This window comes from Callorhinchus milii, unplaced genomic scaffold (genome assembly GCF_018977255.1).
Source record: "Callorhinchus milii isolate IMCB2004 unplaced genomic scaffold, IMCB_Cmil_1.0 Scaffold1, whole genome shotgun sequence".
Taxonomy (NCBI): Eukaryota; Metazoa; Chordata; class Chondrichthyes; order Chimaeriformes; family Callorhinchidae; genus Callorhinchus; species Callorhinchus milii.
In genome coordinates, this window is record NW_024704742.1 from 3,343,856 (window position 1) to 3,367,055 (window position 23,200).

Below are 23,200 nucleotides of genomic sequence, written 5' to 3' on the forward strand. Positions count from 1 at the left end.
AGTCTGCCCCTTTACTTCCTGCCAAGCTCAGGAACTGGAAAACCGAGAGTGCCACACAGTGGTGACTCGATTCCAATGTCACTTGGCCAAGCCTGTCATCTCGGAGCCAGTTTGGTTCCAAGGAGACCGCGATGAAGTCACCTCGTACCAGCTGCCTCATTGCTGGCGTTAGGAGAGGGTGAGAAGCAGATTAAATCCCATTCCTGCAGCCTGCCCTACAAGCTGAGCCATGTAAAACTCCATACCATTGCAACAACAACAACATTACATTTATATTAGCGCCGTTCACGTCATCGGGCCACTCCAGACATTTTCGTTTGCGTTCTTTGAAAACAAAAGGACGAAATATGTAATTTTTCCAAGGAAATCACTTTGGGACCTGTTCAGCTCCATTAAAGCCGAACTGTATTCAATTATCCTCACGTGCAGTCCTCTTGGAGTTGAACGGGGTCCGAGAGAAAATAAATCAAGAGGATCTACGAGCAGAAGCAAACTTTCTTTGAGCTGTTTGTTTTTTTCTCACTGCTGGAGATGGCCACTGAATGTGGAACAACTCGACTGGTGTCTGTGGTACCTGTGTCTGAACAATGAGTTTCGGCAGATTTTTTGACTGTGGGGAGAAGGCCTTGGGAGGCAGTAGAAATCAGAATGCCCGATATTTATCCCACTGAGCCAATAATGCTATCATCTCAATAATCATCTCGGGGTTAGCTGAGCAGACAATGAAACCTCCACTGGCTTTGCAGGCTCCATACCCATTTCTGCTCCATACCTACCAAAGGAAGAGGATGAGAATTAAGAAGGTGTGGCTTTGGATGAGGGAGGGCAGTCGGGGTGGCTGCTCTGGAACAACAAGCGGCAAGTGCCGAGACGAGCCAAGATGTGCCCTTACCCACACATTTGTCACCCCACACTCCCCCGCCTCGATTCTTCCGATGCCCTCCTCACCGGTCTCCCCAGCTCGGTCATTCATAAACCCAATTGATACAACACTCCACCGCCCAGATCTTCACCTGCACCAAACTCCACCCTGGCATCACCCCATTTCCTTGCCAGGCTCCCTGGCTGCCACCTGCGAAACGGTTCGATTTCAGGATTGTCACGCTCATATATGTACAAATCACTTCACGCCCCTGACCGACCTGCTTACACCCCCCCACTCCACTACCTGCCGCCTGCGCTCAGCTGGCTCCGGCCTCCTACACATCCCTGCCCTCCACTCCACCGCCACCGCCTGGCTCAGTGTCGAGCTCCGCCACTCTTAAGTGTTCCCCCTGTGGAGCGCGTGGTATAAATGTAAGTAGTTGTTGTTGTTGTTGTAGATGCACTAGTGATTGCCTCATGTTAATCGGCCAAACAGCTAGCAACACAATGTGACCTGGACCGTATGACCCAGTAAACCCCCACCTCCTGCCCCAGCACCCACGCTCGCACCATTCACGGCGATAGGAAAAGCGGACCGTTCCCCGGGCTGCTCCCAGAGGTCGGCAATAAGCTTGAGAGCGATTGAGCGTCTGATTTCCGCTGACGTCAATACCAGCTGAGCTTGATCCTCACGGTATATGAAGTGATCCGGAGATCCTCAATTGAACCAGGGCTTCGTGACTCACTGCCTGACCATTTATAATTCAGCCCAGTAATAATAATTGTAGAATTCACTGCAGCGGCGTGGAGCATGCTGCTTTGGCTACGAGCGTGACTTTAGGGAGGTTTCCCAGCGATTTATAGACTCCGGCATTTCTGTCTCGTGATCCAAACGGAATCTCATTAAACTCTGGTATCTGTCTCCCAGGTTACCTCGAAGCCCGTGGGAGGCTTTCGTTCTTGCCTTATTTTCTTCCAACAGACACGCTCAACCCGAACCAGAAGCTCTCTTCCTAATATATTTTCTTAATAGCTGCGGTCCTTTAACAGCGGCGTTGCAATTGCATCGCGTGCTTCGGAAGGAATTAAAAAAGATTAATTTTTTTTTCTCTCTCGAGTACAAATTGTCAGAAATTTCACGTAATGGATTAAACCTTGCGTTCTTTGCGAAATCCTATTAGATAGCCATTAAACGTAAAAGGGAAGTAGTCCCACAGGAGCTATGCAAGAGGGTTCTTGTTGATGACGGGCATTTAACCTGTGCCCAGAGCCATCAGCCTTCTGCCTGCCCTCAGCACTAAGTACAGGCCAGTGTCAAGCGTGGTGATTACATTGAATCTGCCAGGATTATTCCAAAATGTACTCAGGGACGTGGAGCATATGGTTGCATTTGGGGCCTGAAAAAGCTTCTGCGTATGATAATGTGCATCAACATTTATAGCCTCTCCATCCATTAAGGTTCTCCATAAAATGACAATGGGCCTGAGCTGTCTCCTGGTGTTGGGAGTGCGATGGTGTTGCATTTCAAGCTGTAATACAATCAGTCTGGCCATTATTTCTTAATGGAACACACTAAAATTCAATCAGCGGCCTCCGTATCTCTGCAATCTGCTGCAGCGGAGATCGGTAATCCTGCATTTGAAGCTTATTGTCGTTTCTAGTGGTGGTATTTTTTCTTCTTTGTTTATGAACCTTTTTTTTTAAACTTTTATTTCCAACCTCTTTTTCTTTTGTGTTCGTTTTCTTGAAGGTTTATTTTATCAAATTTCCACAGAACAGAAAGCTCGCAGCGACTTTGGATATTCCTGTAAGTTTTGTTTTCTTCCTTTTTGTTTGGAGTTTATGTGCGGATTATAATAGGGTGACCATAAGTCCTGATTCCCAGGGACAGTCTCCGGACGAGGTATTGCGTCCCTGGGACCAAATTTGCCCCGTCTTGAGTTCAGCCACAAACTGAGCGGGATCAATAAAATTCTAAAACACGTTCGCTCATCAGAGAAACACAGCCACACGGCCGTTAATCCCACACGCCAGCTAACCTGCGCCGAGAGCCATCAGCCTTCTGGGCAGGCAGAACGCTCATGCCCCCGGACACAGGTTAAGTACCATTCGTCAACAAGATCCCTCTCACACCATCAGCAGTTGTGGGTGAGTTAAATTGTTTTATATACACGTCCCCGGATTTGGTTTACAGACCATGGTCACCCTAGATTATAACCCTTTCAGTTTGCCTTTATTTTTATTTTGAGTTTGGTTTCTTCGTTTCGCAATGTAAGTGCTTAGAGGACACCTCACTGCCTGCAACTAGTTGATACAGGACACACGGTAAGAGGTCTCATAAGCACTGAAGGGGTCTTACAGCCTTCTACCATGTGAAGATGTAGAACCTCTCAGCCTTCGTTCTAGCTTTCATACTAATAATTGGGGGTCACTCAATCCACGGCTGTCTGTGGGGGACGCTGCTGTGCGCAATTAGCTGCCGCGTTTCACCCACAAAATACACAGTCGATTCGCTTTACAGTAATATCCCCTGAAGCGCTTGGAGACGTCTCGAAGACGTGATAAGGCGCTGCATCAAATGCAAGGATAATTATTATTATTTTTACATTATTCTGAGGCAAACGTCTCCTTAAAGCGGAACCGCTGTCTGTCTGTTCAAACAGCGTCATGAGATCTTTAACTCCACCTGACCCTGCAGATTGGACACAACTTTAACGTCTCGTCCTAAGGACGGCACTTCTGACGATGCAACCCTCACCCCCCCAACCCACCCCAGCACTGTGTTGGAGTATCAACCTAAGACTAATTGAGTTCAATACGGACACGGGGATTAGCGCAGTCAACACGCACTCAACTCAGCGTAGACTGGGAGTAGAACATTCCAATCTGTGAGGTCCAGGACTGCACCAGATGATGCCCCTATCAGGACGCACTCTGTACCCGATCCTTGGTTCCCATTTGAAGGATCTGTGAAGGGTTTAACTGAGAGCTTGACGGGTGTGGAATTTTAAAATTGGTAAATTGCGCGAAAGAACGCTCACGTCGTTTAGACCGCACCAAAATCTAACCAACCCCCCCCCCAGTGCTAAACTAGCATAGCAAACGTAATGTTCTGCCGAAATGGTTTGTAAACGTTGGGTTTTGGGCCTTGTTGTCTGAGTTAGTTGAAGGACGCGACAGAGACATCAGTAAAAAGGGAATGGGAGATCATTCCTCTGTGACTGAGGAAATTGGTGCAATCCCACAGACTATTTATACGGGGAAAATATTATTCTGGGATGCTTAGGCTTGAGGTAAGAGCAACAGTGCCTATAAAACATACAGTCACCACACTTTACAGTATATCCTGTGAAGTCCTTTGAGGTGTTTTCCTGACGCAAAAGCCACTATACCAAATGCAAAGATTATTATTATTATTGTCATTGAGGCATCATCACATTTCATGCCCCAACAGATACATTTTTATGCATCAAAATTAATGGGTAATATATTCCACACTCGAAATAACTGCCTGCACTTTGTAATTAAGAAATATTGTGGTGTGATTTGATGCATCTCTTAACAAATTCTTTAACGGAACTTGTCGGTATTAATTTCCAGAGCATCTGATTTTAAACTCACCTCACGCACGTTTGGTGCTTCAGAAAATCCGATAATTGCACATTTCTTGCTGAGAAATACAGCAAATAGGATTCCAGTGCGAGGTGGAGCGTAGGAATCTGTCGTTGATAAATGTTCGCAGTCAGGACTGAGGACACAATGGGGCCCAAGTACAGTGCAGTTCAGCTCCAGGGAAACTTTACGTCCTTCCCTTGGAGAGGAGGGAAGGAGTAGACCCACTGATATAAAAAATAAGTAAGGAATAATATTTGAACAAAGTATAGCTGGTCCCAAGTCCAGGGTTCAACCAATTGAGCAACTGCCGCGATGCATTTCCTTCGCTCCAGTTCTCAGAAGTAGGGGTGTCCAGAGGTCCCATCGGCTTTTGTGGTTCCAATTTAGGACCCTTTCCTGTCTCCGCAGCTGCGCCAGGGTCAGATGACGTGGCTCTTTATGTGGGCGTGGTGGTGGCGGTGATCGTCTGCCTGGCCATCCTGATGGTCGTGGTGATGTTCGTTTACCGAAAGAACCACCGAGACTTCAATTCCGACATCCGTGACTCCGCAGCTCTCAACGGGGGCTTCCAGCCCGTGAGCATCAAGACGTCCAGGCAAGGTGGGTGGTTGGGTGGGTGGATTGGTTGGTTGATTGGTTGGTCGTGGTTTTATTCGTAGCGTTCGGTTTGATAAGGTGGCCTTCTGACATCTCCTTGTGTTTGAGAGAATCACACGTTACATGCTGAGCTGTGCTGCGGATGCTATCATTCTGGGGCATTGGCGTATTTTCTCCCTTTGACGTGGATTTCCTTAAGTGCCTTAAGAAAGCATTGCTGCCAGTTCAACACAACAACAAGAACAGCAAATTGAACTCATAGGGCGTCTTGCAAGTCGGGAGGATGTCCTGAGGCGCTGGACTTTCCAGGGTTTGCACCAGCCCGGGCTGGTGGTTGGATTCTGGGTGGGGAGCAAGCGGGGGTGGGAAGATGTCTGAAAGTGTGGTCAAAGGGGAAAGTCATGAGACAGACCTTGAAGGAGATGAGGGAAAGGGAGAGGCAAAGGGACTCTTAGGATTCCTAGGATGGATTTCTAGGAAGTGGGGACAGAAGGGGCTGAAGGCCCAACTGCCAATAGTGGGGCAGGCAGGGTGTGGAGTATGAAGGTCAGAGAGGTGGGGGGGAAGAGGTCGGGGGGGGCAAGATTGTGGAGAGTGTTTAAATTGAGAATGAGGGTCTTGAACTCGATCTTCTGAGGCATAGGGAGCCAGTTGAGCCGGACAACGATGGGGTAGATTGGCGGGCAATATTGCAGAGTTGTGGGAGAAGCTGGATGGGTCAAGGCATGGACGTGGGGTTTAAAGGACAGTTGAGAACAGAACAAGACACTGGTTTTGTGAAGGGGAATGCACTTCCATGTAGATTGATGCTGTCAAGCCAAGTAGGAGAGGCCTCTGTCTTGTCAACATTCAACTGGAGAACGCTAGCTCTCATCCAGGACTTGGTGACCGATCGGCAATCCGTCAGGACAGCGGCGGTCCTGGAATCGAGGGAGGCAACAGGACAACTGTGGAGCAAAGTTCCATTTGGGTCTCGATTTACTCTGTTTATGTGACATTTTAACCTGAAGAATGTGGCAAGTAAGTTGAATTCAGTCTGAACGTTGATGCTGGTTTTCTGTATAGTTTTTAAAGAAACCAGCAGAAGATTAGCTTCAAAACTGAGGCTGTGTTTAACAATTTGATAAATTCTGGAAGACCTAACATGCCACATTAGAATTGACCCAGGAGGAATTCCTACCAATTGGAGCCCAATATTTACAGTGTGGAATTAGTAACAAATGGAAAACTGCGTTCACGTGAAGGAGAGATCCCTGGCTACACGTGATAGGATCGAGACGTTTAAAATATTAAAGGGGATTCACAATCAAAAAAAGGCAGAAAAAAAAGGGCTCTTCGCTCCAGTAGGGGAATTAAGAACATGGAAACATAAGGTTAACATGAACAACAATTTGCATTTACTTAGCGGCCTTCACACGAGCTCACGTCTCAGAGCGCTCGAACGAAAGGGAAGACGGTTAGAAAGAAAGCCAGAGAAACAATACACACAGAATCAATGTCAGTTCTTGGGTTGATCGACAGACACTCTTGAAGGCAGGGAATTAGGGGCAACGGAGAAAAGGCAGGAAACGGGATTAGAGCCAAAAAGAGCTACGATCTAATAAAAGGGTGGGACAGGCACAAAGGGATAAATGCTCTTTTCCCACAAGCGCAGTAAGTGCCGCTTGAGTGGAGAAGGCCTCTTTATAAAATGATGGTCTTATTGTTTCTCCGTCCAGATAACTCTCACCTGCTCGGAGTCCAGCCTGACCTCACAGCTGCTGCCGCCTTGTACCGGGGTCCGGTCTACGCATTGCACGACATCGCAGACAAGATCCCGATGACCAACTCGCCGCTGCTCGACCCGCTGCCCAACCTTAAGATAAAGGTCTACAATTCTTCCTGCGGCATCACGCCGCAAGAGGAGACGGTGGACCTGGCGGCCAAACTCTCCCCACGCAACACCGAGTCGCTGCTCGACAGTGAGACCCAGAACCTCAAGAACCAAAGAGTGGTCGAGCAGAAGGACCCAACCTGCAGTGCGTTCGGGAGTTTCAACATCCTGGGCGGCCATCTTATAGTGCCCAACTCTGGTAAATCTCCCTGTGGTTTTATAAATCTAGGTAAATCTACCTACCCGTGATCGTACAGCTCCGGTAAATTGGTTCCACTCTACCGCAACTCGATTGCCGTGATAAAGCACCAGACAATCGGCACACGGATAGCATTTATCCCACAAACAGCCACACAGCGAGTGACCTAGCTTTATCTGGGAGATCGGTTGGCCAAGACACCGGGAGAAACTCCCTTCTCTTCTAGAAACACGCAGACTGGATCTCAGCTTAACGTCTTATCTCCGACGAATACAGCACGTACGGCAATGCAACCCAACTGTGTTGGAGTCTCAGGCTAGGCTTTTGTATCATTGCACCATGCAACAGGGTTAGGGTTAGGGTTGGGATTTAGGCACCGCTGTCAGTTCAAGATAGTGGGATCGTACGTACGTATTGTATTTCTTCACAAAAAATATTCCCCCGCGTAGAAATTCAAGGATAATAATAATAATAATAATAATAATCCTTGCATTTATATAGTGCTTTTCACGTCTTCTAGATTTACACATTTACTATTAAATAATCTGTTAAGAAATACAATAAATAAGATCAAAATTCCCCCCCACACCCCCCCCCCCCCCAACCCCTTCCCTTTGCCCATCCCTGGTTGATGATCACATGGTTGATATCCGGTGCCGATGTCAGCCTCAGCTCCTTCGCTACGCTGGATTTGCTTAGAACGTTCTTCTGTGATTGTTCCTAGGAATAAGCTTACTGGTGCCAGCAGGAGCCATTCCCCAGGGCAGAGTGTACGAGATGTATCTGACTGTACATCGGAAGGAGAACCTGAGGTAACGGCGCTCGTTTATCCGGAGGCGTTTTACAAATTTACCTGTCCGTGTTCGAGATGTTTGTGTGTGCGTGTGCGTGCGCGCGTGCGCTGGTGCCTGTGTCTGTTGGTTGCAGTGCCTACCCTATTCAAGATTTGTCAAGAAATGCAAATGCATCTTTTTCACTGTGTTGCGTGTTGTAAGGGGACTTTGTATGCGTTATTTAATTAACGATGAAATGAGCCCACGCGCAAATTGGACATTAAACAGTTGATCCCTTTACGTTAGTTCCGCAGTCAATGATTATACAAAGAGCAAAGCCCCGACTGGGCTGTCAAGAAACAAGTGTTACCGTATTTCCTGAGAGCAACAGGCAGCTGAGAGTCAGACAGATCTGCATCTGTTCCTGACTGAACTATATATTTTTATACCTGATTGGGTACTGTGTAGTGTAGTGTAGTGTAGTATAGTGACTGAGCGGCAACCAATTTCTTTACAACAATGTTCCACAGACAGCCATGAAGTGCATGAGCAATTTTATTTGGGGGATTGCTGGCCAGGACACTGGGAGAAACTCCCTTCTCTTTTCGAATAGTGCCATGGGATCTTTAACGTCCACCTGAACAGGCAGACGGCACCTCAGTTTAACGTCACATTCAAAGGACAACACCTCCGACAATCAACAAGTATCTCCCCCTATAACTTTTCAGACTTTGAGGAGACTCTTTCAACTTTTTCCAAGGGCAGTGTCGCGGATCTCTAAGCCTCAGTTGTGCTACAGATGGCAGTGACTTGCCCAGTGTACTTCTTTAGTGTCGTTAGGCTAAAACCTCCAGGTTCAACAAGTAACTGTGGACCTGAGATTGAGTTGTTGGTGTTTGTTGACTTCCCACAACATCATGATGACAGACTTAGGTTTGTAATGGGGCCTTGAGCCTCTCTGCCCCCACCCTCTGGAACTCCATCCCACAGTCCCTTCGCCTTACCCCTTCTCTTGCCTCCTTCAAGGCACGTCTCAAGACCCTTCTCTTTGTTCGTGCCTTCGGTCACCCTCGTACCCCTACCCTCCCTGCCCTCCACGCCTCCTGAACCCAATCCCCAACTCAGGTGCAAATCCTTGACTGTCCAGCGCCTCGGGACATCCTCCCGATGTGAAAGGTGCTATAACAAATGTAATTTGTTGTCGTAAGCAAATGCGTGTTACTTTTTCATGCTGTTCAAAGAAGCGGCCTTTAGTTTTGTCTCATTCGCCCCCACGCACATCCCCCAATTGTACAGATAATTGTTATAAAGAGTTCCAACGCACAGTAAAGCCTATCTGCTAAGACCAGATGCATCTCCACGCTAATTGGCCACTGGTGGAGTTTCCGGCTGGATAAATCTGTGCCGTGGGTTTTACTCGTTTAATGAGCCCCGAAAACTTCCCTGTTACAGGGCACCTGCCTGTGGGTCTAGGTCTGCGATTATAATTGAGATTGATAAACCCTGAAATATCTCACTGGGGAAAAACCGCGTGAAATGTTGCGTTGTCAGCACAGTGCCGCTTTGCGCTGATCAAGGTGATTCCGATCTTTCCCGAATGGAAGGGGAGGAGGGGGCAGAGGAGGAAGATTGCGGAAGAGTGCCCTCTGCTTCCCTCGGAGTTTAATAACTCTCCACCTTGCCCCCTCATTGTCCATCTGCGGATCGCGCCTGAAGACCTTCCTCTTCGACCGTGCCTGCCATCACCTCCCCTTCCTCTCCCCTGCTCGATGTCAATCTCAGCCGCTGTTAAAGCCTTCCAAGAAGCTACCCTGCGTGATGGATGCTATGTAAGCGCAAGTTGGGGCCCAAACAGCAGCTCATGACAATCTTCCACAGCTCCGTGTTCCATGTTTTTATCCGTGCTCCTCCAGTCATTTCATTCAGGCAGTTACACTGTCAGACGCATCAGACCGTTGAGTTTTCAGCTCTCGGGTCCCATATTATCCCTTATAGCACCTGAGCTTTACTCACGTGGTTTACGGCCTCCCAAACACCTCTGGAGTGAAGCGCCCACGAAATGAGATGGATGGGGGAATGCAATGTAACTCGTGGTTTCGCACGGGTCTGCTATTCCCTTCCTACCCTAGATCCACGTTTAATTCTCTCAGGCCTCGATCAAAGTAAGACCTTCTCCAGCTCTCTCAGCGTTTGCTGGTGCAGTGGTTTTCCATTCCAATACCTGCCGGTGCCTCCCAAGACGTGTCTCATCAAGTTCGCGCTTCCTTATTCCACTCCACTGTCTCCATCACCAGCTCCCGGCTCTGCGTAGCTTGGTTGAATGTTGTTTCTTTTTTTCTCTACTCAATTGCTAGAAGTAAGAACCCGACGTCAGCCTTTCCCTCACTCAATCCTGTCATCCCCACCCCTTTCTCTTTTGCCCTTACCCTTCTCTCCCTCCCCCTCTCCTTTCTCTCTCTCTCTCTCTCTCTCTCCCCTGTCTCTTGCCCCACCACTCACCTCCGCCCCTCGGTTCATCCCTCCAATTGCATCGTTCTTCATCCCTTCGACTCATCCCCTTCGGACGCAAAGGCAAGAGTGCTATCAACTGAGCCGGGCTGCCACTAACGAAAGAGAGAAGGGAGTTTCTCCCGGTGACCTTGCGACAATTGGCCATTCATATTTCATGGCTGTTTGCTTGTGGGCTATTGCTGTGTCGCATTTGCCTACAAAATCTAGGAATATAGGAACAGAAGTAGGCCATTCAGCCCTTCGAACCTGTTCCGCCATTCTATTCAATCATGTCCGACGTGTATCTCAACTCCATTTACCAGCCTTTGCCCCAAATCCCTTGATCTCCTTATCTAACAAAGACCTATCCACTTTTGAATGGCAAACCCACAGTCATTACACCTTACACTAGATCCTGTATTTGAGACAAACTCCTGACCTGGGAGGCACTGTACCGAACGTAAGGATTATGAGCACAAGCTCACCCCTTTTTGAGTCGATTTAAAAACTGCGCCTGAAGCAAGAAGCCTTTTAGCCCACTTTTGCCGCGGACACCCAACCCAAGGCGGATTACTGCTCGGAGACATCAAAAGACAAAACGTTGCCGTTCTGAATCCGGGATCAAGTTTGACGTTTTGCGAACCCGTGAGACTGGTGTGGAATGTCTAACCCGTGGTGTGCGATACCCCTTAGGCCGTCGCTCGAGGGCAGTCAGACGCTGCTGAGTCCGGTGGTCAGCTGTGGTCCTCCAGGCGCCCTGTTGACCCGTCCTGTCGTCCTCACCATCCACCACTGCGCGGAACCCAACTCAGAGGATTGGCTGATGCAGCTGAAGAGCCAGTCTGGGCAGGGAAGCTGGGAGGTGAGCGGTCGAGCTACATTATTGATGTGCGAACCTCCTTGGAATGCGGTGGAACGCTGTTAAAATGCTTAATATTTAAACAACTTTAATGGCATTTTCTCCTCCTCCTCCTCCCCCTCCTCCTCCTCCTCCTCCTCAGTATCTTGCTGCCAAGTCCGGGTTGAGCAGCCCCTCTCCGTCTGTCACCGTCCCCTGCCAACCTTCTGGGTTCCAGATAATAAAGTCCCTGTGAGTGCTGACATTTTCCTGGTTTGTCCGACTCACTCTCACTCCCTTGCCCTACCCTCCCACCCTCCTTACTCCATTCACCCTCCCTCCCTTCCCACTCCCCCCTCTCTCTTCGTCCCCACTCCTCTTTCCACTCTCCCTCTCCTTCACCCCCCCTCTCCCCTTCCTGCCTCCCTCAATCCCTCCCTCCATGTCCCCCCCCCGTTCCCCCCCCCCGCCCTTTATAGGACAAATTACAATAATATTCCTTGCATTTGACCTTACACGTTATTGCCATCTGAAAGCGCTTCACGGAGTATACTGTAAAGTGAATTGACTGTATAGTTGTTGGGCGAAAGTTGAAAGGATTGTTTGTTGTAAATAAATTCTCTGTTGTAACGTTCACAGCGAAACAGGCTACGGTACCTCACTCTGGACTCACAATCACCGGGGTTTCAATGAGGCTCCAATATAAATTGCCCGGTAACCAAAGCAAACCTGTTCAGAAATAACAGAAATAGGAAACAATTACAAGTGAAGGAATCCCGGAGCTGTCGGTGCGAATGAGGTCCTTTTTTCGACCATATTTTATTTAGCCTTTTGAGGGAAACGATACGTCCCGATCCCAATGCTTCCAGGTCTGGAGCTGCAAACGGAACCCAACCCTCGGGAGACGCCGGGAATTTCTGCTCTGTGCCGCCATCTGCTGGCGAGTGCAGGGCTGGTTAGCCGAACGCTCCCTGAATATTTCCGGCAATTTGCACGTCATTCGATTTTGTTTTGTTGTTGTTGCTGTTGTGGGTGGGTGGACGCGTCAGCCGACTTGCGCACCGCGTCGCCCAATATCCCACAAACAGCTGTCGAGTGGATCGCCCAATTTTGTAGCGGGAGCTGATGGCCGGGACGTTCGGGAGAAACTCCCTTCTCACGTTTAGCGGCACGAGATCTTTATCGCCCGTTCGAACAGGCAGGCGGTTTAAAGGTCTCTAAGCAATGTCTCGTGCCCCGTGCGTTACATTGGAGTGTCACACAGACTATATGAGTTCGAAGTCTGGACCTGGGGCTTGAACCCACAGCCTTCTGATTCAGAAGCGAGAGAGTGCTACCAACTGAGCCAGGCTGACGCACGCATGTCTTTCATTTCACTTCCAACGTCCAACTAGTGTTGATCAGTAACTGTGACAATATCGTGGTGAGGAATACAAATGAGCGATGAATTACCTGGAGCACATAAATTTCCTACAAGAGGAAACTTCACGTAAAGAGACTGCGTCAAGAGCTCCGGTAGCTCCCTCCAGCTCACAAAGCCAGTGAAGAATCCGATAATTACTGATAATTCATTTTGCTATGATTGTTTTGACCTCCGCTCGCACACTTCAACAATAATTCAAAACCACATGAAGTCGGAGGGATAGTGGGGGGAGGATTGAACGGATATCCATGGCATTTCCATACTTAATACAGGTTTCACACTTGACAATATATTCTGTGAAGCACTTTGAGACATCTCAACGACATGATAAGGCGCTACGTCAAATGCAAAGATTATTATTATTACTATCATTATTATTCAAGGATAATGCCACTGAACAGGTTACCCGGCACCAATAATGCCTTATTGGTGAGTCAGAGAGGAGAGAACGTTAGAAGTGATTCACGGCCTGTGCCGCTGAAGGGGTAAGGGTAGCAAGCACCACCGACGGCTTCTGAGAGGACCTGAAGTGTTCTACGCTGTTGTTTTCGCCCACAGGATGCCGTGGTGATCGGAGCAGAGACCCTCAGCTCCTCCTGTTACGTCCAGCTGGATTCCCAAGCCTGTCACATTCTGACTGAGCAGCTTGGCACCTACTGTCTAGCCGGGCGATCCATCAACAAGGCAGCTACCAAGCGGCTGAAGCTGGCCATATTCGCCCCGGCTCTGTGCGAGTCCCTCGATTACAGCATCCGTGTCTACTGCCTGGACGACACCCAGGACACCCTGAAGGTACGTGTTACGGCTTAACCCACGAGCACTCTTGCTTTTAGTCGCTCACTGCTCGTAACCTAACGGTCGTTTGTGTCCTTTAATAGCCTGAACAGCCCGGTAACCATTCCACTTGGATCTCGATTCACTCTACTTTCTTGGTGTGTCAAAGAGTCGAGAAACAATTTTAAACGCGGACTTAATTTCGTTAGCCAGTTCACTGTTAAGTTTCTCTTCATGGGAAACGGCAGAAAAATGGTTCATGTTCAACAATTTGCCAAATTCGATATAAATAAATCAATAAACGAATGGATGAATGGATGTATTACGTTTAAATAAATAGATGCTATATAAATAAGGTAAATCTGGACCAGGATGAAGTTTCTCCACCTATACCTGGTATAGTCTTATAGAGTTATAGTCTATGAATTCTAATAGTTAGAGAATCAGCATAGAAGTAGATGATATGACCTATTGAACCTGTAATTGGTGCCAATAACCCCACTGGAGCTCTTTCACAGAACAGGAATGTTTTACAAGAAAAGGCTTTACGTGAATAAAGTACAAAGGGCACTGAAAACAGTACATGAATGGCGTGGAGAATGGCGACGTCACTTTATTCACGTGAAGCTTCTGAGATTTCGGTCTGATATCTCAAAGGGCTTCTATAATACGTTGCTTCGGACCACCGCGACTTCTGTTTCCAGGCAATTATTTGCACCAGAAACATCCTTCGAACAGCCATAAAATCAATGTACAGATTTGTGTACACCCACACCCATGCCATGACCATCCCTCCTCACTACCCCCCCCCCACCTCCTCAATAATGCCCGTCTCCGCCACGATCTCTTCCCTCAAGCTACCGAGACCCTCACCTATGCTTTCATAACCCCCAGGCTTGACAATGTTAAACTCCCTATTCGCTGGACTTCCCAACACTTCCCTCCCACAAGCTGAAGATTACTCAGAACTCTGGAGCTCCTGTCCTCTCCTGCAACAGCCTCCGTGAGCTGATCTCCCCCGCCCTCGTTCGGCTTCGCTGGCTCCCCGTGCCCCAGACGATTAGAGTTTAAGATCCTTTTCCTCACTTTTAAATCCCTCCATGGGTCTTGTTCCTCCAAACTCTTGTGACCTATTAAAACCTTACCGATCTGCCCGCTCCCTCTTCTCGGCAAGCACAGACCTACTCTATGTCCCTCACCCTTCCAGCCTGACCATCAGCAGTCGGGCCTTCAGCTTTTCTGCCCCAAAACTCTCTGGAACATAAGTCCCTCCACCTCACCCCTTCTGTTGCCTCCTCTAAGGCCCATCTCAAGATCTTCCTCTTTGATCGTGCCTTCAGTCATCTTGCCACCCCCGCCCTTTGCCCTCCACCCCTCTTGATTCCAACCCCCTGCTCGGGTTCAAACCCTTAGTAGTCTAGCGCCTTGGGACATCCTCCCAACATGAAAGCATTATAATAAGGGCAATTTGTTGTTAATGTACGATTAATCGGTGTGTGACATTGTTTTTTTTGGATGAATTTAAATGAGAAAAGAAGAGTGGTCTGGGCACCAAGAGGAGTCCCTGCTCTTCAAAGTCCCTGCCATGGGACCTTTCTCATCCATCTGAACATTTAGAACTGGCATCCAGTGCCTCCATTTAATATCTAATTTAAAGGAATGAGCACCCACTCTGTGGCCCTAATGAACGAGCGTCGATAGTGATTTTTTATTCTGAGTCCTGCGGAGACCATCGATATTGCCGATCGCTTGTTGAACGGGTTTGATCGAAGTCCTCGACTTTGTCCGTAGGAAGTGATTGAGATGGAGAGGCAGTTGGGAGGACAGCTGGTGGACGAGCCAAAGACCCTTCTCTTCAAGGACAGTACCCACAACCTGCGTTTGTCCATCCATGACATCCCTCATTCCCTCTGGAGAAGCAAACTGCTGACCAAGTACCAGGTAAGAATTCTATTTGATCCTGGGTGAAGTAAGTATTGATGTTATATTTGCTGCGTCATAAAGCCCTCCGGGGCGCTATGAAAGGCGCTATATCAATGCAAGTTGTTGTTGTTGTTGTGCTGTGTCATGGGTTTCTGATGTAGAACCATGGGAATCGAGCCCTCTGAACGTCTAAACTCGAAACATCCTGTTTTAGTGACACGTGGAAACCAATACGAAGCCATAGAGAACTGTAGAGATGAGCCATCGTGTCTGTGGCGGCTCTTTCAAGAGCAAAGCTTTCGCCTTCCAGGAACTCACAAAATGGGCTTGTATTGCTGGATCTATAAGTCTCGACACCATATGACGGAGATTTAATCGGGTCACAAAGTCCCATCAATTATTTGGAGGTCTTAGGTCTCAGAATCAATCCTTCTGTAACGTCGCTTCCTTTGAGCGCAATAACAGAATGTTGCCCATCATTTCTTGTCACCTCGGGAAAAAGCATCAATACCTGATCCCAGTGTGATCCCAGATCCCACATGTCCTGTGATCAGTCTCCATGATCTACATTTGACCTTATTAACTCCTGCGTTAAGCAGGTGTAAAGCCATTTAAATTTGTGACCCTGTGGTGAATTAAGGACCGACACAAATTCTTCCAATCAAAATTCACGTCAAAGTTATACGTTTCATCAAATCAAATGAATGCTCACGAACAGGTTAGTAAAGTTCACTGCAGTGAACGGGTCAAACTAATACAGTGGCTTTGATGAGGAATCGGCTTGTTAATCCGCGTTGATTAACGCTTCTCTCTTTACTTCTGTGCAGGAGATTCCGTTTTACCACATATGGAGTGGCTGTCAGGGGAGCCTTCACTGTACCTTCACCCTGGAGCGTTTCAGCCTGCTCACCACGGAGCTGGTGTGTAAGCTGTGCGTGCGGCAGGTCGAAGGCGAGGGACAAATCTTTCAGATCCAGTGCACCTTGTCTGAGGTTTGTCGACTTGTTTGTGTCCGCGATCGACGGGGAAGAAGTCCAAAGTAGATCAGAGTAGTAACAGGCAGAGGGGATCGTGCGCAAAACCGATTGCGACCTGAGGTGGAATCCTAGAGCCAAGGTCGCTCGCTCAGGGAGCGGAGGCCTTAAAGTCTTATGGGGCGGGGGAGGCAGAGGAGGTAGAAGGAGGGGGGCACGAGGTTGTAGGAGGAAAAGAGTGCTAGAATGAGGTCCCGAGGTTACTGGAGTGGGTGCCGGGGTCTGAGTGGCACATGTGAGCGCCTGGTTGTGGGACTTTGCTGAGCAGAAATTGGCTGTCACATTCGACCACAAAAACACAAGTCACTTCACTTGACACTAATCCCTGGAGAACGCTTTGAGGTTTTTTTTTCACACTGTAGGCGCTGTGTCAAACGGAAGGATCATTAATGTTAGGGTTGTTGTCTTGCCCCCCCCACCCCCCACCCACCCACCCCTGCAGTGTTGAAAGTTTTACCAGTGCACTTCATCCCTGTGTGTGTGTGTGAGTTGATGCTTTTAAATGCGCAAAAATGCGTAACGATGAACCAGGACAACCATTGCAAAAGGTATATAATAACACATGTGTATATATCTAATTGGCTGCCGCCTTTCATCCACAAAATATACAGTCAGTTCACTTGTTCTGTGAAGGGCTCGGAGACGTCTCGAAGACGTGATGAGGCGCTATACCAAATGCGAGGATTGTTATTATTATTATAAGAAGAATCGTGTATGGTATGATTTGCTGACTGAAGGGGGGGGGGCGGGAGGGGGGTGGTTTATGTATCTCCTCTCGAGTGCGAGCGCGAGGAAACAGCCGTGAGCTCTTAATCGAAGGCCAGCACCTGCGAAACAAGCTCGCCGGACGCGAAGGTCCCCGGTCGGGCAGCCAGACACACAGTGAAAGCGTGCGCTTTTTACCCCTCGTTAATTAAACGAATGCCCAACTCTGCGTTAATGAACGACCACAGGAATTACAACCACCAAAACACCCCCCCAACCCCCCCCCCCCCCACCCCCGCCCGGCTCGACCCCTTTAACAGGCTCTGCAACGGCCCTTTCCGAGCTCCAGTAGCTTCGCAAACGAGACGCGGCTCGGCAGAGCCGGGGCGAGGTGACGATAGGGATGTGCCCTGAATCTGTCAGTCACGGGCAGCGAGCGCCGATCACTTCAAGGGGCCTTTTGTCAGCGAATCTCCAAAGGGTCTAATTAGTACCTGAGGAAATTAGTGGATCTGTCACAGCGGACGTTTTTTGGAACCGAATATTATTTGCACAACTCAGGCTTTTATCTTGTGAAAGTGCCCTTGATACACTGCCAGGCCAGACAGACACACAGACAGACACACAGACACACAGACAGACATCCCTTACATCCACAGCGAACCAAGCCACTGGTAGATTAAGAGGCGACAAATAGAAAAGACATTAAATCCTCTTCAGAGTCGGGGAGGGCGTTGGGGGCGTTGGGGGCGTGGGGGGCGTGGGGGGGGGGAATGAGGGGGTTTTTTGTCATTAAAAAGGTGTTAGTTTGAGCCACGGTGTATCTGTTTTTGTTTGTAGTGGGAAGCACAAACACTTAACGCATTGCTCTTCACATACACACACACACACACACGCACACACACAAACATACACACACGCACACACACACAAACACACACACGCACACACGCACAAATACACACAAACACATGCACACACACAAACATACACGCAAACACACACACACACGTTCCAGGATTCGCCCTATTCCGAAAGGCATATCGAAGCTGACTGTGACCGTAGAGTGAACCTAACTTGGTGGGGTTGCAGATGCTTGTGACACCCTGCCAGGACCTGCCTTGTCGTGCAACGAGACTTCCAGCACTTTCCCTGACCCTACCCCCCCCCACCCCACCCCCACCCCCCACCCCCCACTATCTGTGACGCAACACGGAGCGTGGGACCAAACCAGGCTCTGAGAAAGGGGAGGATGAGAGGCAAAGGGGTTTACTATCGTTGGATTTAGTGGCCACGGGAAGAACACACTGCGTCGACAGGACACTCTGGTCTAATCACCTGCCTCTGCCTTTTGTTCGAATTACAATTTTCAAGTCTTGCTTTTGCAAAGAATATTTGCAAAGAATGCGCAGCACAGAAACGGACCGCTCAGCTCTCATCAGTCCGTGCCGGTGTTTATACTCCACACAACTGTCCGCCCATTCCTTTACTCCCTTAGAGAATGTTTTACAAAAGGCAGATTAGTTGCATTGCATAGTTATATAATAATAATAATAATAATAATCCTTGCATTTGATATTGCGCCTTATCACGTCTTCGAGGCGTCTCAAAGCGCTTCACAGGACATACTGTAAAGTGAATCGACTGTATATTTTGTGGGCAAAAGTCCCGATGAGTGGAGGTTTATGGACGGGAGAGTAAGGAGTGAAACTATGTAGGGAACGGGAAGATAAATGAGACTGAAAAGAGTGCTTTAAAAAGAGCCAGCATAGACACGATGAGCCGAACGGCTTTCTTCTGTGCTGTAAATATCTATGATTCTATGAAGGTCAGGACAAGGATCTTAAAGCCAGTCACTGGGCACTGGAAGCCAGTGGAGTCGGGCACAGATAAAAGTACAGAACCTGCTACAGGAATCCGGATAAACAGCAGTGCCCCCCCCGTTTGTGGGGACGCTGCTGTGCGCAATTGGCTGCCGCGTTTCGCCCACAAAATATACAGTCAATTCCCCCCGCAGGGTATGCTTCTGAAGCGCTTTGAGACATCGCAAAGACGTGATAAGGCGCTATAAAAATAATAATAATAACAAAAAGGTTATGTCCACTTACCATAACAAAGCCAGGGGAGACATCACAGCTCTTGTGTGGCAGCATATTCCATCCTGACAAGATTGTCCTCTGCATCTCACAGGACCGCAGACCCGTGGACGCCTTGCTGATGGAGCCAGCGAGCAGCGTCACCACCTTGATGGGCCCCAACGCTTTCAGAATCCCATTCTCCATCCGACAGAAAATCTGCAACAGCCTGGATGCCCCGAACAATAGAGGGAACGACTGGAGGCTGTTAGCGCATAAACTAAAGTTAGACAGGTAAGTCTGCGCAACCTGACCTTACTTCCTCGTGAGCCAGTCTCGGTCAGTCCACCGCTGAGTGCGCGAAAAAACCACGCAGTGTGGCTGGAAGTTCGCTTGCCTGCCACGGATCATTCTTCCCGTTCTCCACGCTTGTTTAGGCTGAGCATCCCAACCAGCGGGAAAAATACAGCTGACGAGGTCATCGTTCATCTGAGTCAGTGAGTCACCTGTATCCGTGTAAAACAAGACTGAAATGTCACGCTCCCCCGAAGCAACAGCGTATTCAGTACCTAGACAGAGCTGGATAGAACCAACAGGAGGAAACAGGGCACTCAGACCAACTAGTCCATGATGTTGTTTATGCCTCACATGAGCCACCCACAGGAGGGGTGGGGGGGGTGGTAAGCAGGCACTCCAGGGGGGATTGGAAAGTTCACCCTGTAAGCCAAAAAGCTGTAGCAAGTTGGACGGTCCTACCTGGACAAGCAGCGAGAAGACTTGCCAGACAGCGAAATCAATGGCGAGTTATGCGGTTTTGGCCTCCAGCAGTATCACCGTCACACACTCTTGAATCCCCAAGCCTTGAAACTTGCCAACCTGCGCTTGATACTCTCACTCGCAATCAGGTGGACGGGATGCAATTCTCCAGGAGGAGAGCGCACGTTCCATATTCCAACGTTTTGCGGGTCAGCCGGGTTGCCTGGCCTGTGGAAGCCCATCGTCGTGCCCTTAAGGTTATCCAAACCAAACTGAGAGTTCCGTGCGAAAAAACATGGGAGTGTCAACATATATGTGGGTCGCATGGAATTCTCAGTTTGGTTTGGATGCTCTCGATCGAGCGTGGTGAGGTGTCAGGCACCCGGCTGACCCCAAAATATAACCAGTTGATGGCGTTGATTTCGATGAAAACTGTTAAGTCTTTTCAGAAACAATTCCCTCAAGTCATTATACTATCCGGAGTTCCACAAGAACGGGCGAGCGCTCGTTGCACGTGTGAAGGAATTTCTTTGCCCATTGAAATGAAAACGTGGCAGTGTTTTCTGGCACGGGTGAATAAAAACGGTTCTGGTGTCTCTGTTCATCATCCTCCTTCTCATTCTCTCAGCGTGGAATCCACTGCCGTTGTGGACCACCGGAATATGACTAGGTGATAATAATGTATTTATTTATCCTACAGCTTTCACATGTGACAAGTTGTTTGCAGCAATGTTGTCTTGATTGCTGGAATCATGTTTGCCGCTGCTATGGCCAGGCAGGACCACGAGATGGCACTAGCCACAGGGCTAGTGGGCGAGACTTCTGTGTTATTATAAGAACCACAAGCGGAGCTTAAACATTCGCTGAAGGTCAGAGCAGAGTTTGTCTTCTGCCTTCCACAGGGAAAATTGCGTTATATTTTCGTGAGCGAGTGTCAGGAAAGATTTTATTTCCAACCTCCCGAGTCTTCATCAGAAACCAGTTGAAAATGAATTGAGCAGTTCAAATTTGTCGAAGTTAAAATGCTAACCCTGCGAAGCAAAGGGACCGAAGACCTTGGAACCTCACAAACTGAGAGAAAAACACATGGAAACGCCTGTGGAAGAATTGATTGTCCAGAAGTTGGGAGGTGGGAGGGGAGTGATTCCCAAGCGAGCCATTAAAAACACACTTTAAAGGCACAATTTAACTGCATTTTAAAGCCAGTCGATAAATCTTCCCTTGACTATTACCGGCAACTATAAAAGGAACACATTTAGGGGAAATGTCTGTTTTCCTCGTCCTCGTCCTCTCAGAGGCGAAAGCGCTGCCATTGCAAATATCATTCAACAAATAATGTATTTATCCTGAAGCAAATCCTGGCCGCGACCACATTTGTCCCTCGATCGTAAATCTTGTTTACCTAAGATGCCAGGATCAACTTGTTCCAAACACTTTGTTTGAAAGCCCTGAATCTTCATGGCATTGGGTTGTGTGTCTAAATGGAAGTAACGGCAGAGTCTGAAAAACATCATTTGGAATAATGGTGCTGCAAACTTCAGTTAAAACTGAAAAAATGTAGTTAAAAGTGAGGACTAAACACAGTTAAGAGGCCATGTAGTAGAGTCAACAGGAAACTGTGCATCTTTGGACAACAGAGATAGCAATGCCTGCTGTCATTTTGAGTTACAATACACCTTATCCAAGCCTGTGGAGGTGTGCGTGCAGTAACCTGCTAACACATCATCAATTTTTGCTATTCTTAGCGACTTTAACAATTTTTTTTACACTACACCTTCTCCTTTGAACCCCTGGCCAAGATACAAGAAAAAAAACATATGGGTGGCCCTTATCTTCGAGCCTCCAACCTCTGTTTCTCCATTCCAACCCTCTCTTGGCTTTCTCTCTTCTATTGTTAGCTGTTACCATATTCCCGGGTAGGACGAAACCTTATGCAAGTTTCCTTCCTCCACACTCAGTAATTAAGAACCCAGTCGTTAGTCGATTGGCAGATCGCTTTCCGGGTGTAATAATGAGTTCAAAAAAATAATAATAATAATTTGGTCACTTCAATCCACGACTGTCTGTGGGGACGCTGCTGTGCGCAATTGGCTGCCGCGTTTCGTCCGCAAAATATGCAGTCGATTCACTTTCCTGTGAAGCGCTCTGAGACATCTCGAAGACGTGAAAAGGCGCTGCATCAAACGCAAGGATTGTTATCAACCGTAGTAGTAATCTCGCTGCTCTTTCTGTGGCTTTAGGTACCTGAACTACTTTGCCACCAAATCCAGCCCCACCGGTGTGATCCTGGACCTGTGGGAAGCCCAGAACTTTCTGGACGGGAACCTGAGCTCCCTCGCTGCCGCCCTGGAGGAAATGGGAAAACACGAAGCGGTCGTCTCCCTCGCGTCGGAGATAAAACGCTGACCCGGCCATCCGACAGCGGGAACAGAAGATGATGGGACAGCAAGTGGCATGAGCTGATGCATTCACATCAGATCAGACCAGGTTGTTTTTTTTTTCCTCAAAGAGACTTACCCTTACAATATCATGTGTACACTTCTCACCAAGGTTAAACATTGTGTTTGCATCTCTACCCAATATCTCTCCACCTATTTACGACTGTTCCTTTTTTAGCTTGGCTGTACGCAGCTTGGTACAGGATTTTTATGGTTTCCTAGGAAACGGACTATTTATCCAAATGTATGGATAAACTCTCTTTACAATCCTGGTTTCTAGGTACTGTAACGTTTACACCATTTTTAGCACGGCTTTCTTTCTGTTGTGACCACAGAGCTGGCGATTAACTAATGCCAGAAGCTTCAATCCCTTTGTTATTCCCCCCTCTTATCCCATCCCAGGCCCCAACTCCCCCCCCCCACCCCCCCACCCCACCCACACCCCCACCCCCGTTTCAGCAGGTGACAAAAAGGAGGAGGGCGGTGAGAAGAGGGAATTTTTTTGACAAAAAAAAAGTGGTTTTACACACAGAATCCCCGAGCGGAATTCATTTTTTTTAATATATATATAAAAAAAAGAAAAAAACATCCCACCCCCGCCCCACCCCCCTTCCCCCCCGCCCCCCCCCCCGGAAAAAAAAAGTTGCGCGATTTGACACTGTTTTTTGGGCCTTTTACAAAAAAAAAGCAAGAAAAGTCGGACTTTTATATCGAGAGAAAAGCAAAAAAACTTAACGACATCGTTCGCTCACTGGAACGAGCAGCGGGTGACGTGGTGAGGCCACTTAAGGTTTACGATCGCAAAAGGGTTGCGTTCCTCCTG

At 48.3% G+C, this 23,200-nt stretch overlaps 1 protein-coding gene across 2 annotated transcripts in view; it reads left to right on the forward strand.

Annotated features, from left to right (window-relative positions):
- LOC103184493 (netrin receptor UNC5C) overlaps window positions 1-22,791 on the forward strand; it is a 182,447-nt gene extending 159,656 nt beyond the window's left edge. Inside the window, exons 8-17 of one of the 2 annotated variants that reach the window (XM_007902522.2) lie at window positions 2,615-2,671; window positions 4,888-5,079; window positions 6,795-7,148; window positions 7,873-7,960; window positions 11,105-11,273; window positions 13,231-13,464; window positions 15,238-15,387; window positions 16,197-16,361; window positions 19,299-19,477; window positions 22,180-22,791. In XM_007902522.2, coding sequence (XP_007900713.1) covers window positions 2,615-2,671; window positions 4,888-5,079; window positions 6,795-7,148; window positions 7,873-7,960; window positions 11,105-11,273; window positions 13,231-13,464; window positions 15,238-15,387; window positions 16,197-16,361; window positions 19,299-19,477; window positions 22,180-22,345 — 1,754 coding nt within the window. In that variant the 3' untranslated portion in view covers window positions 22,346-22,791. The remainder of the gene's footprint in view (window positions 1-2,614; window positions 2,672-4,887; window positions 5,080-6,794; window positions 7,149-7,872; window positions 7,961-11,104; window positions 11,274-13,230; window positions 13,465-15,237; window positions 15,388-16,196; window positions 16,362-19,298; window positions 19,478-22,179) is intronic. The other variant, XM_007902523.2, reaches the window with a different exon arrangement.
- The last annotated feature ends 409 nt before the right edge of the window (window positions 22,792-23,200 follow it).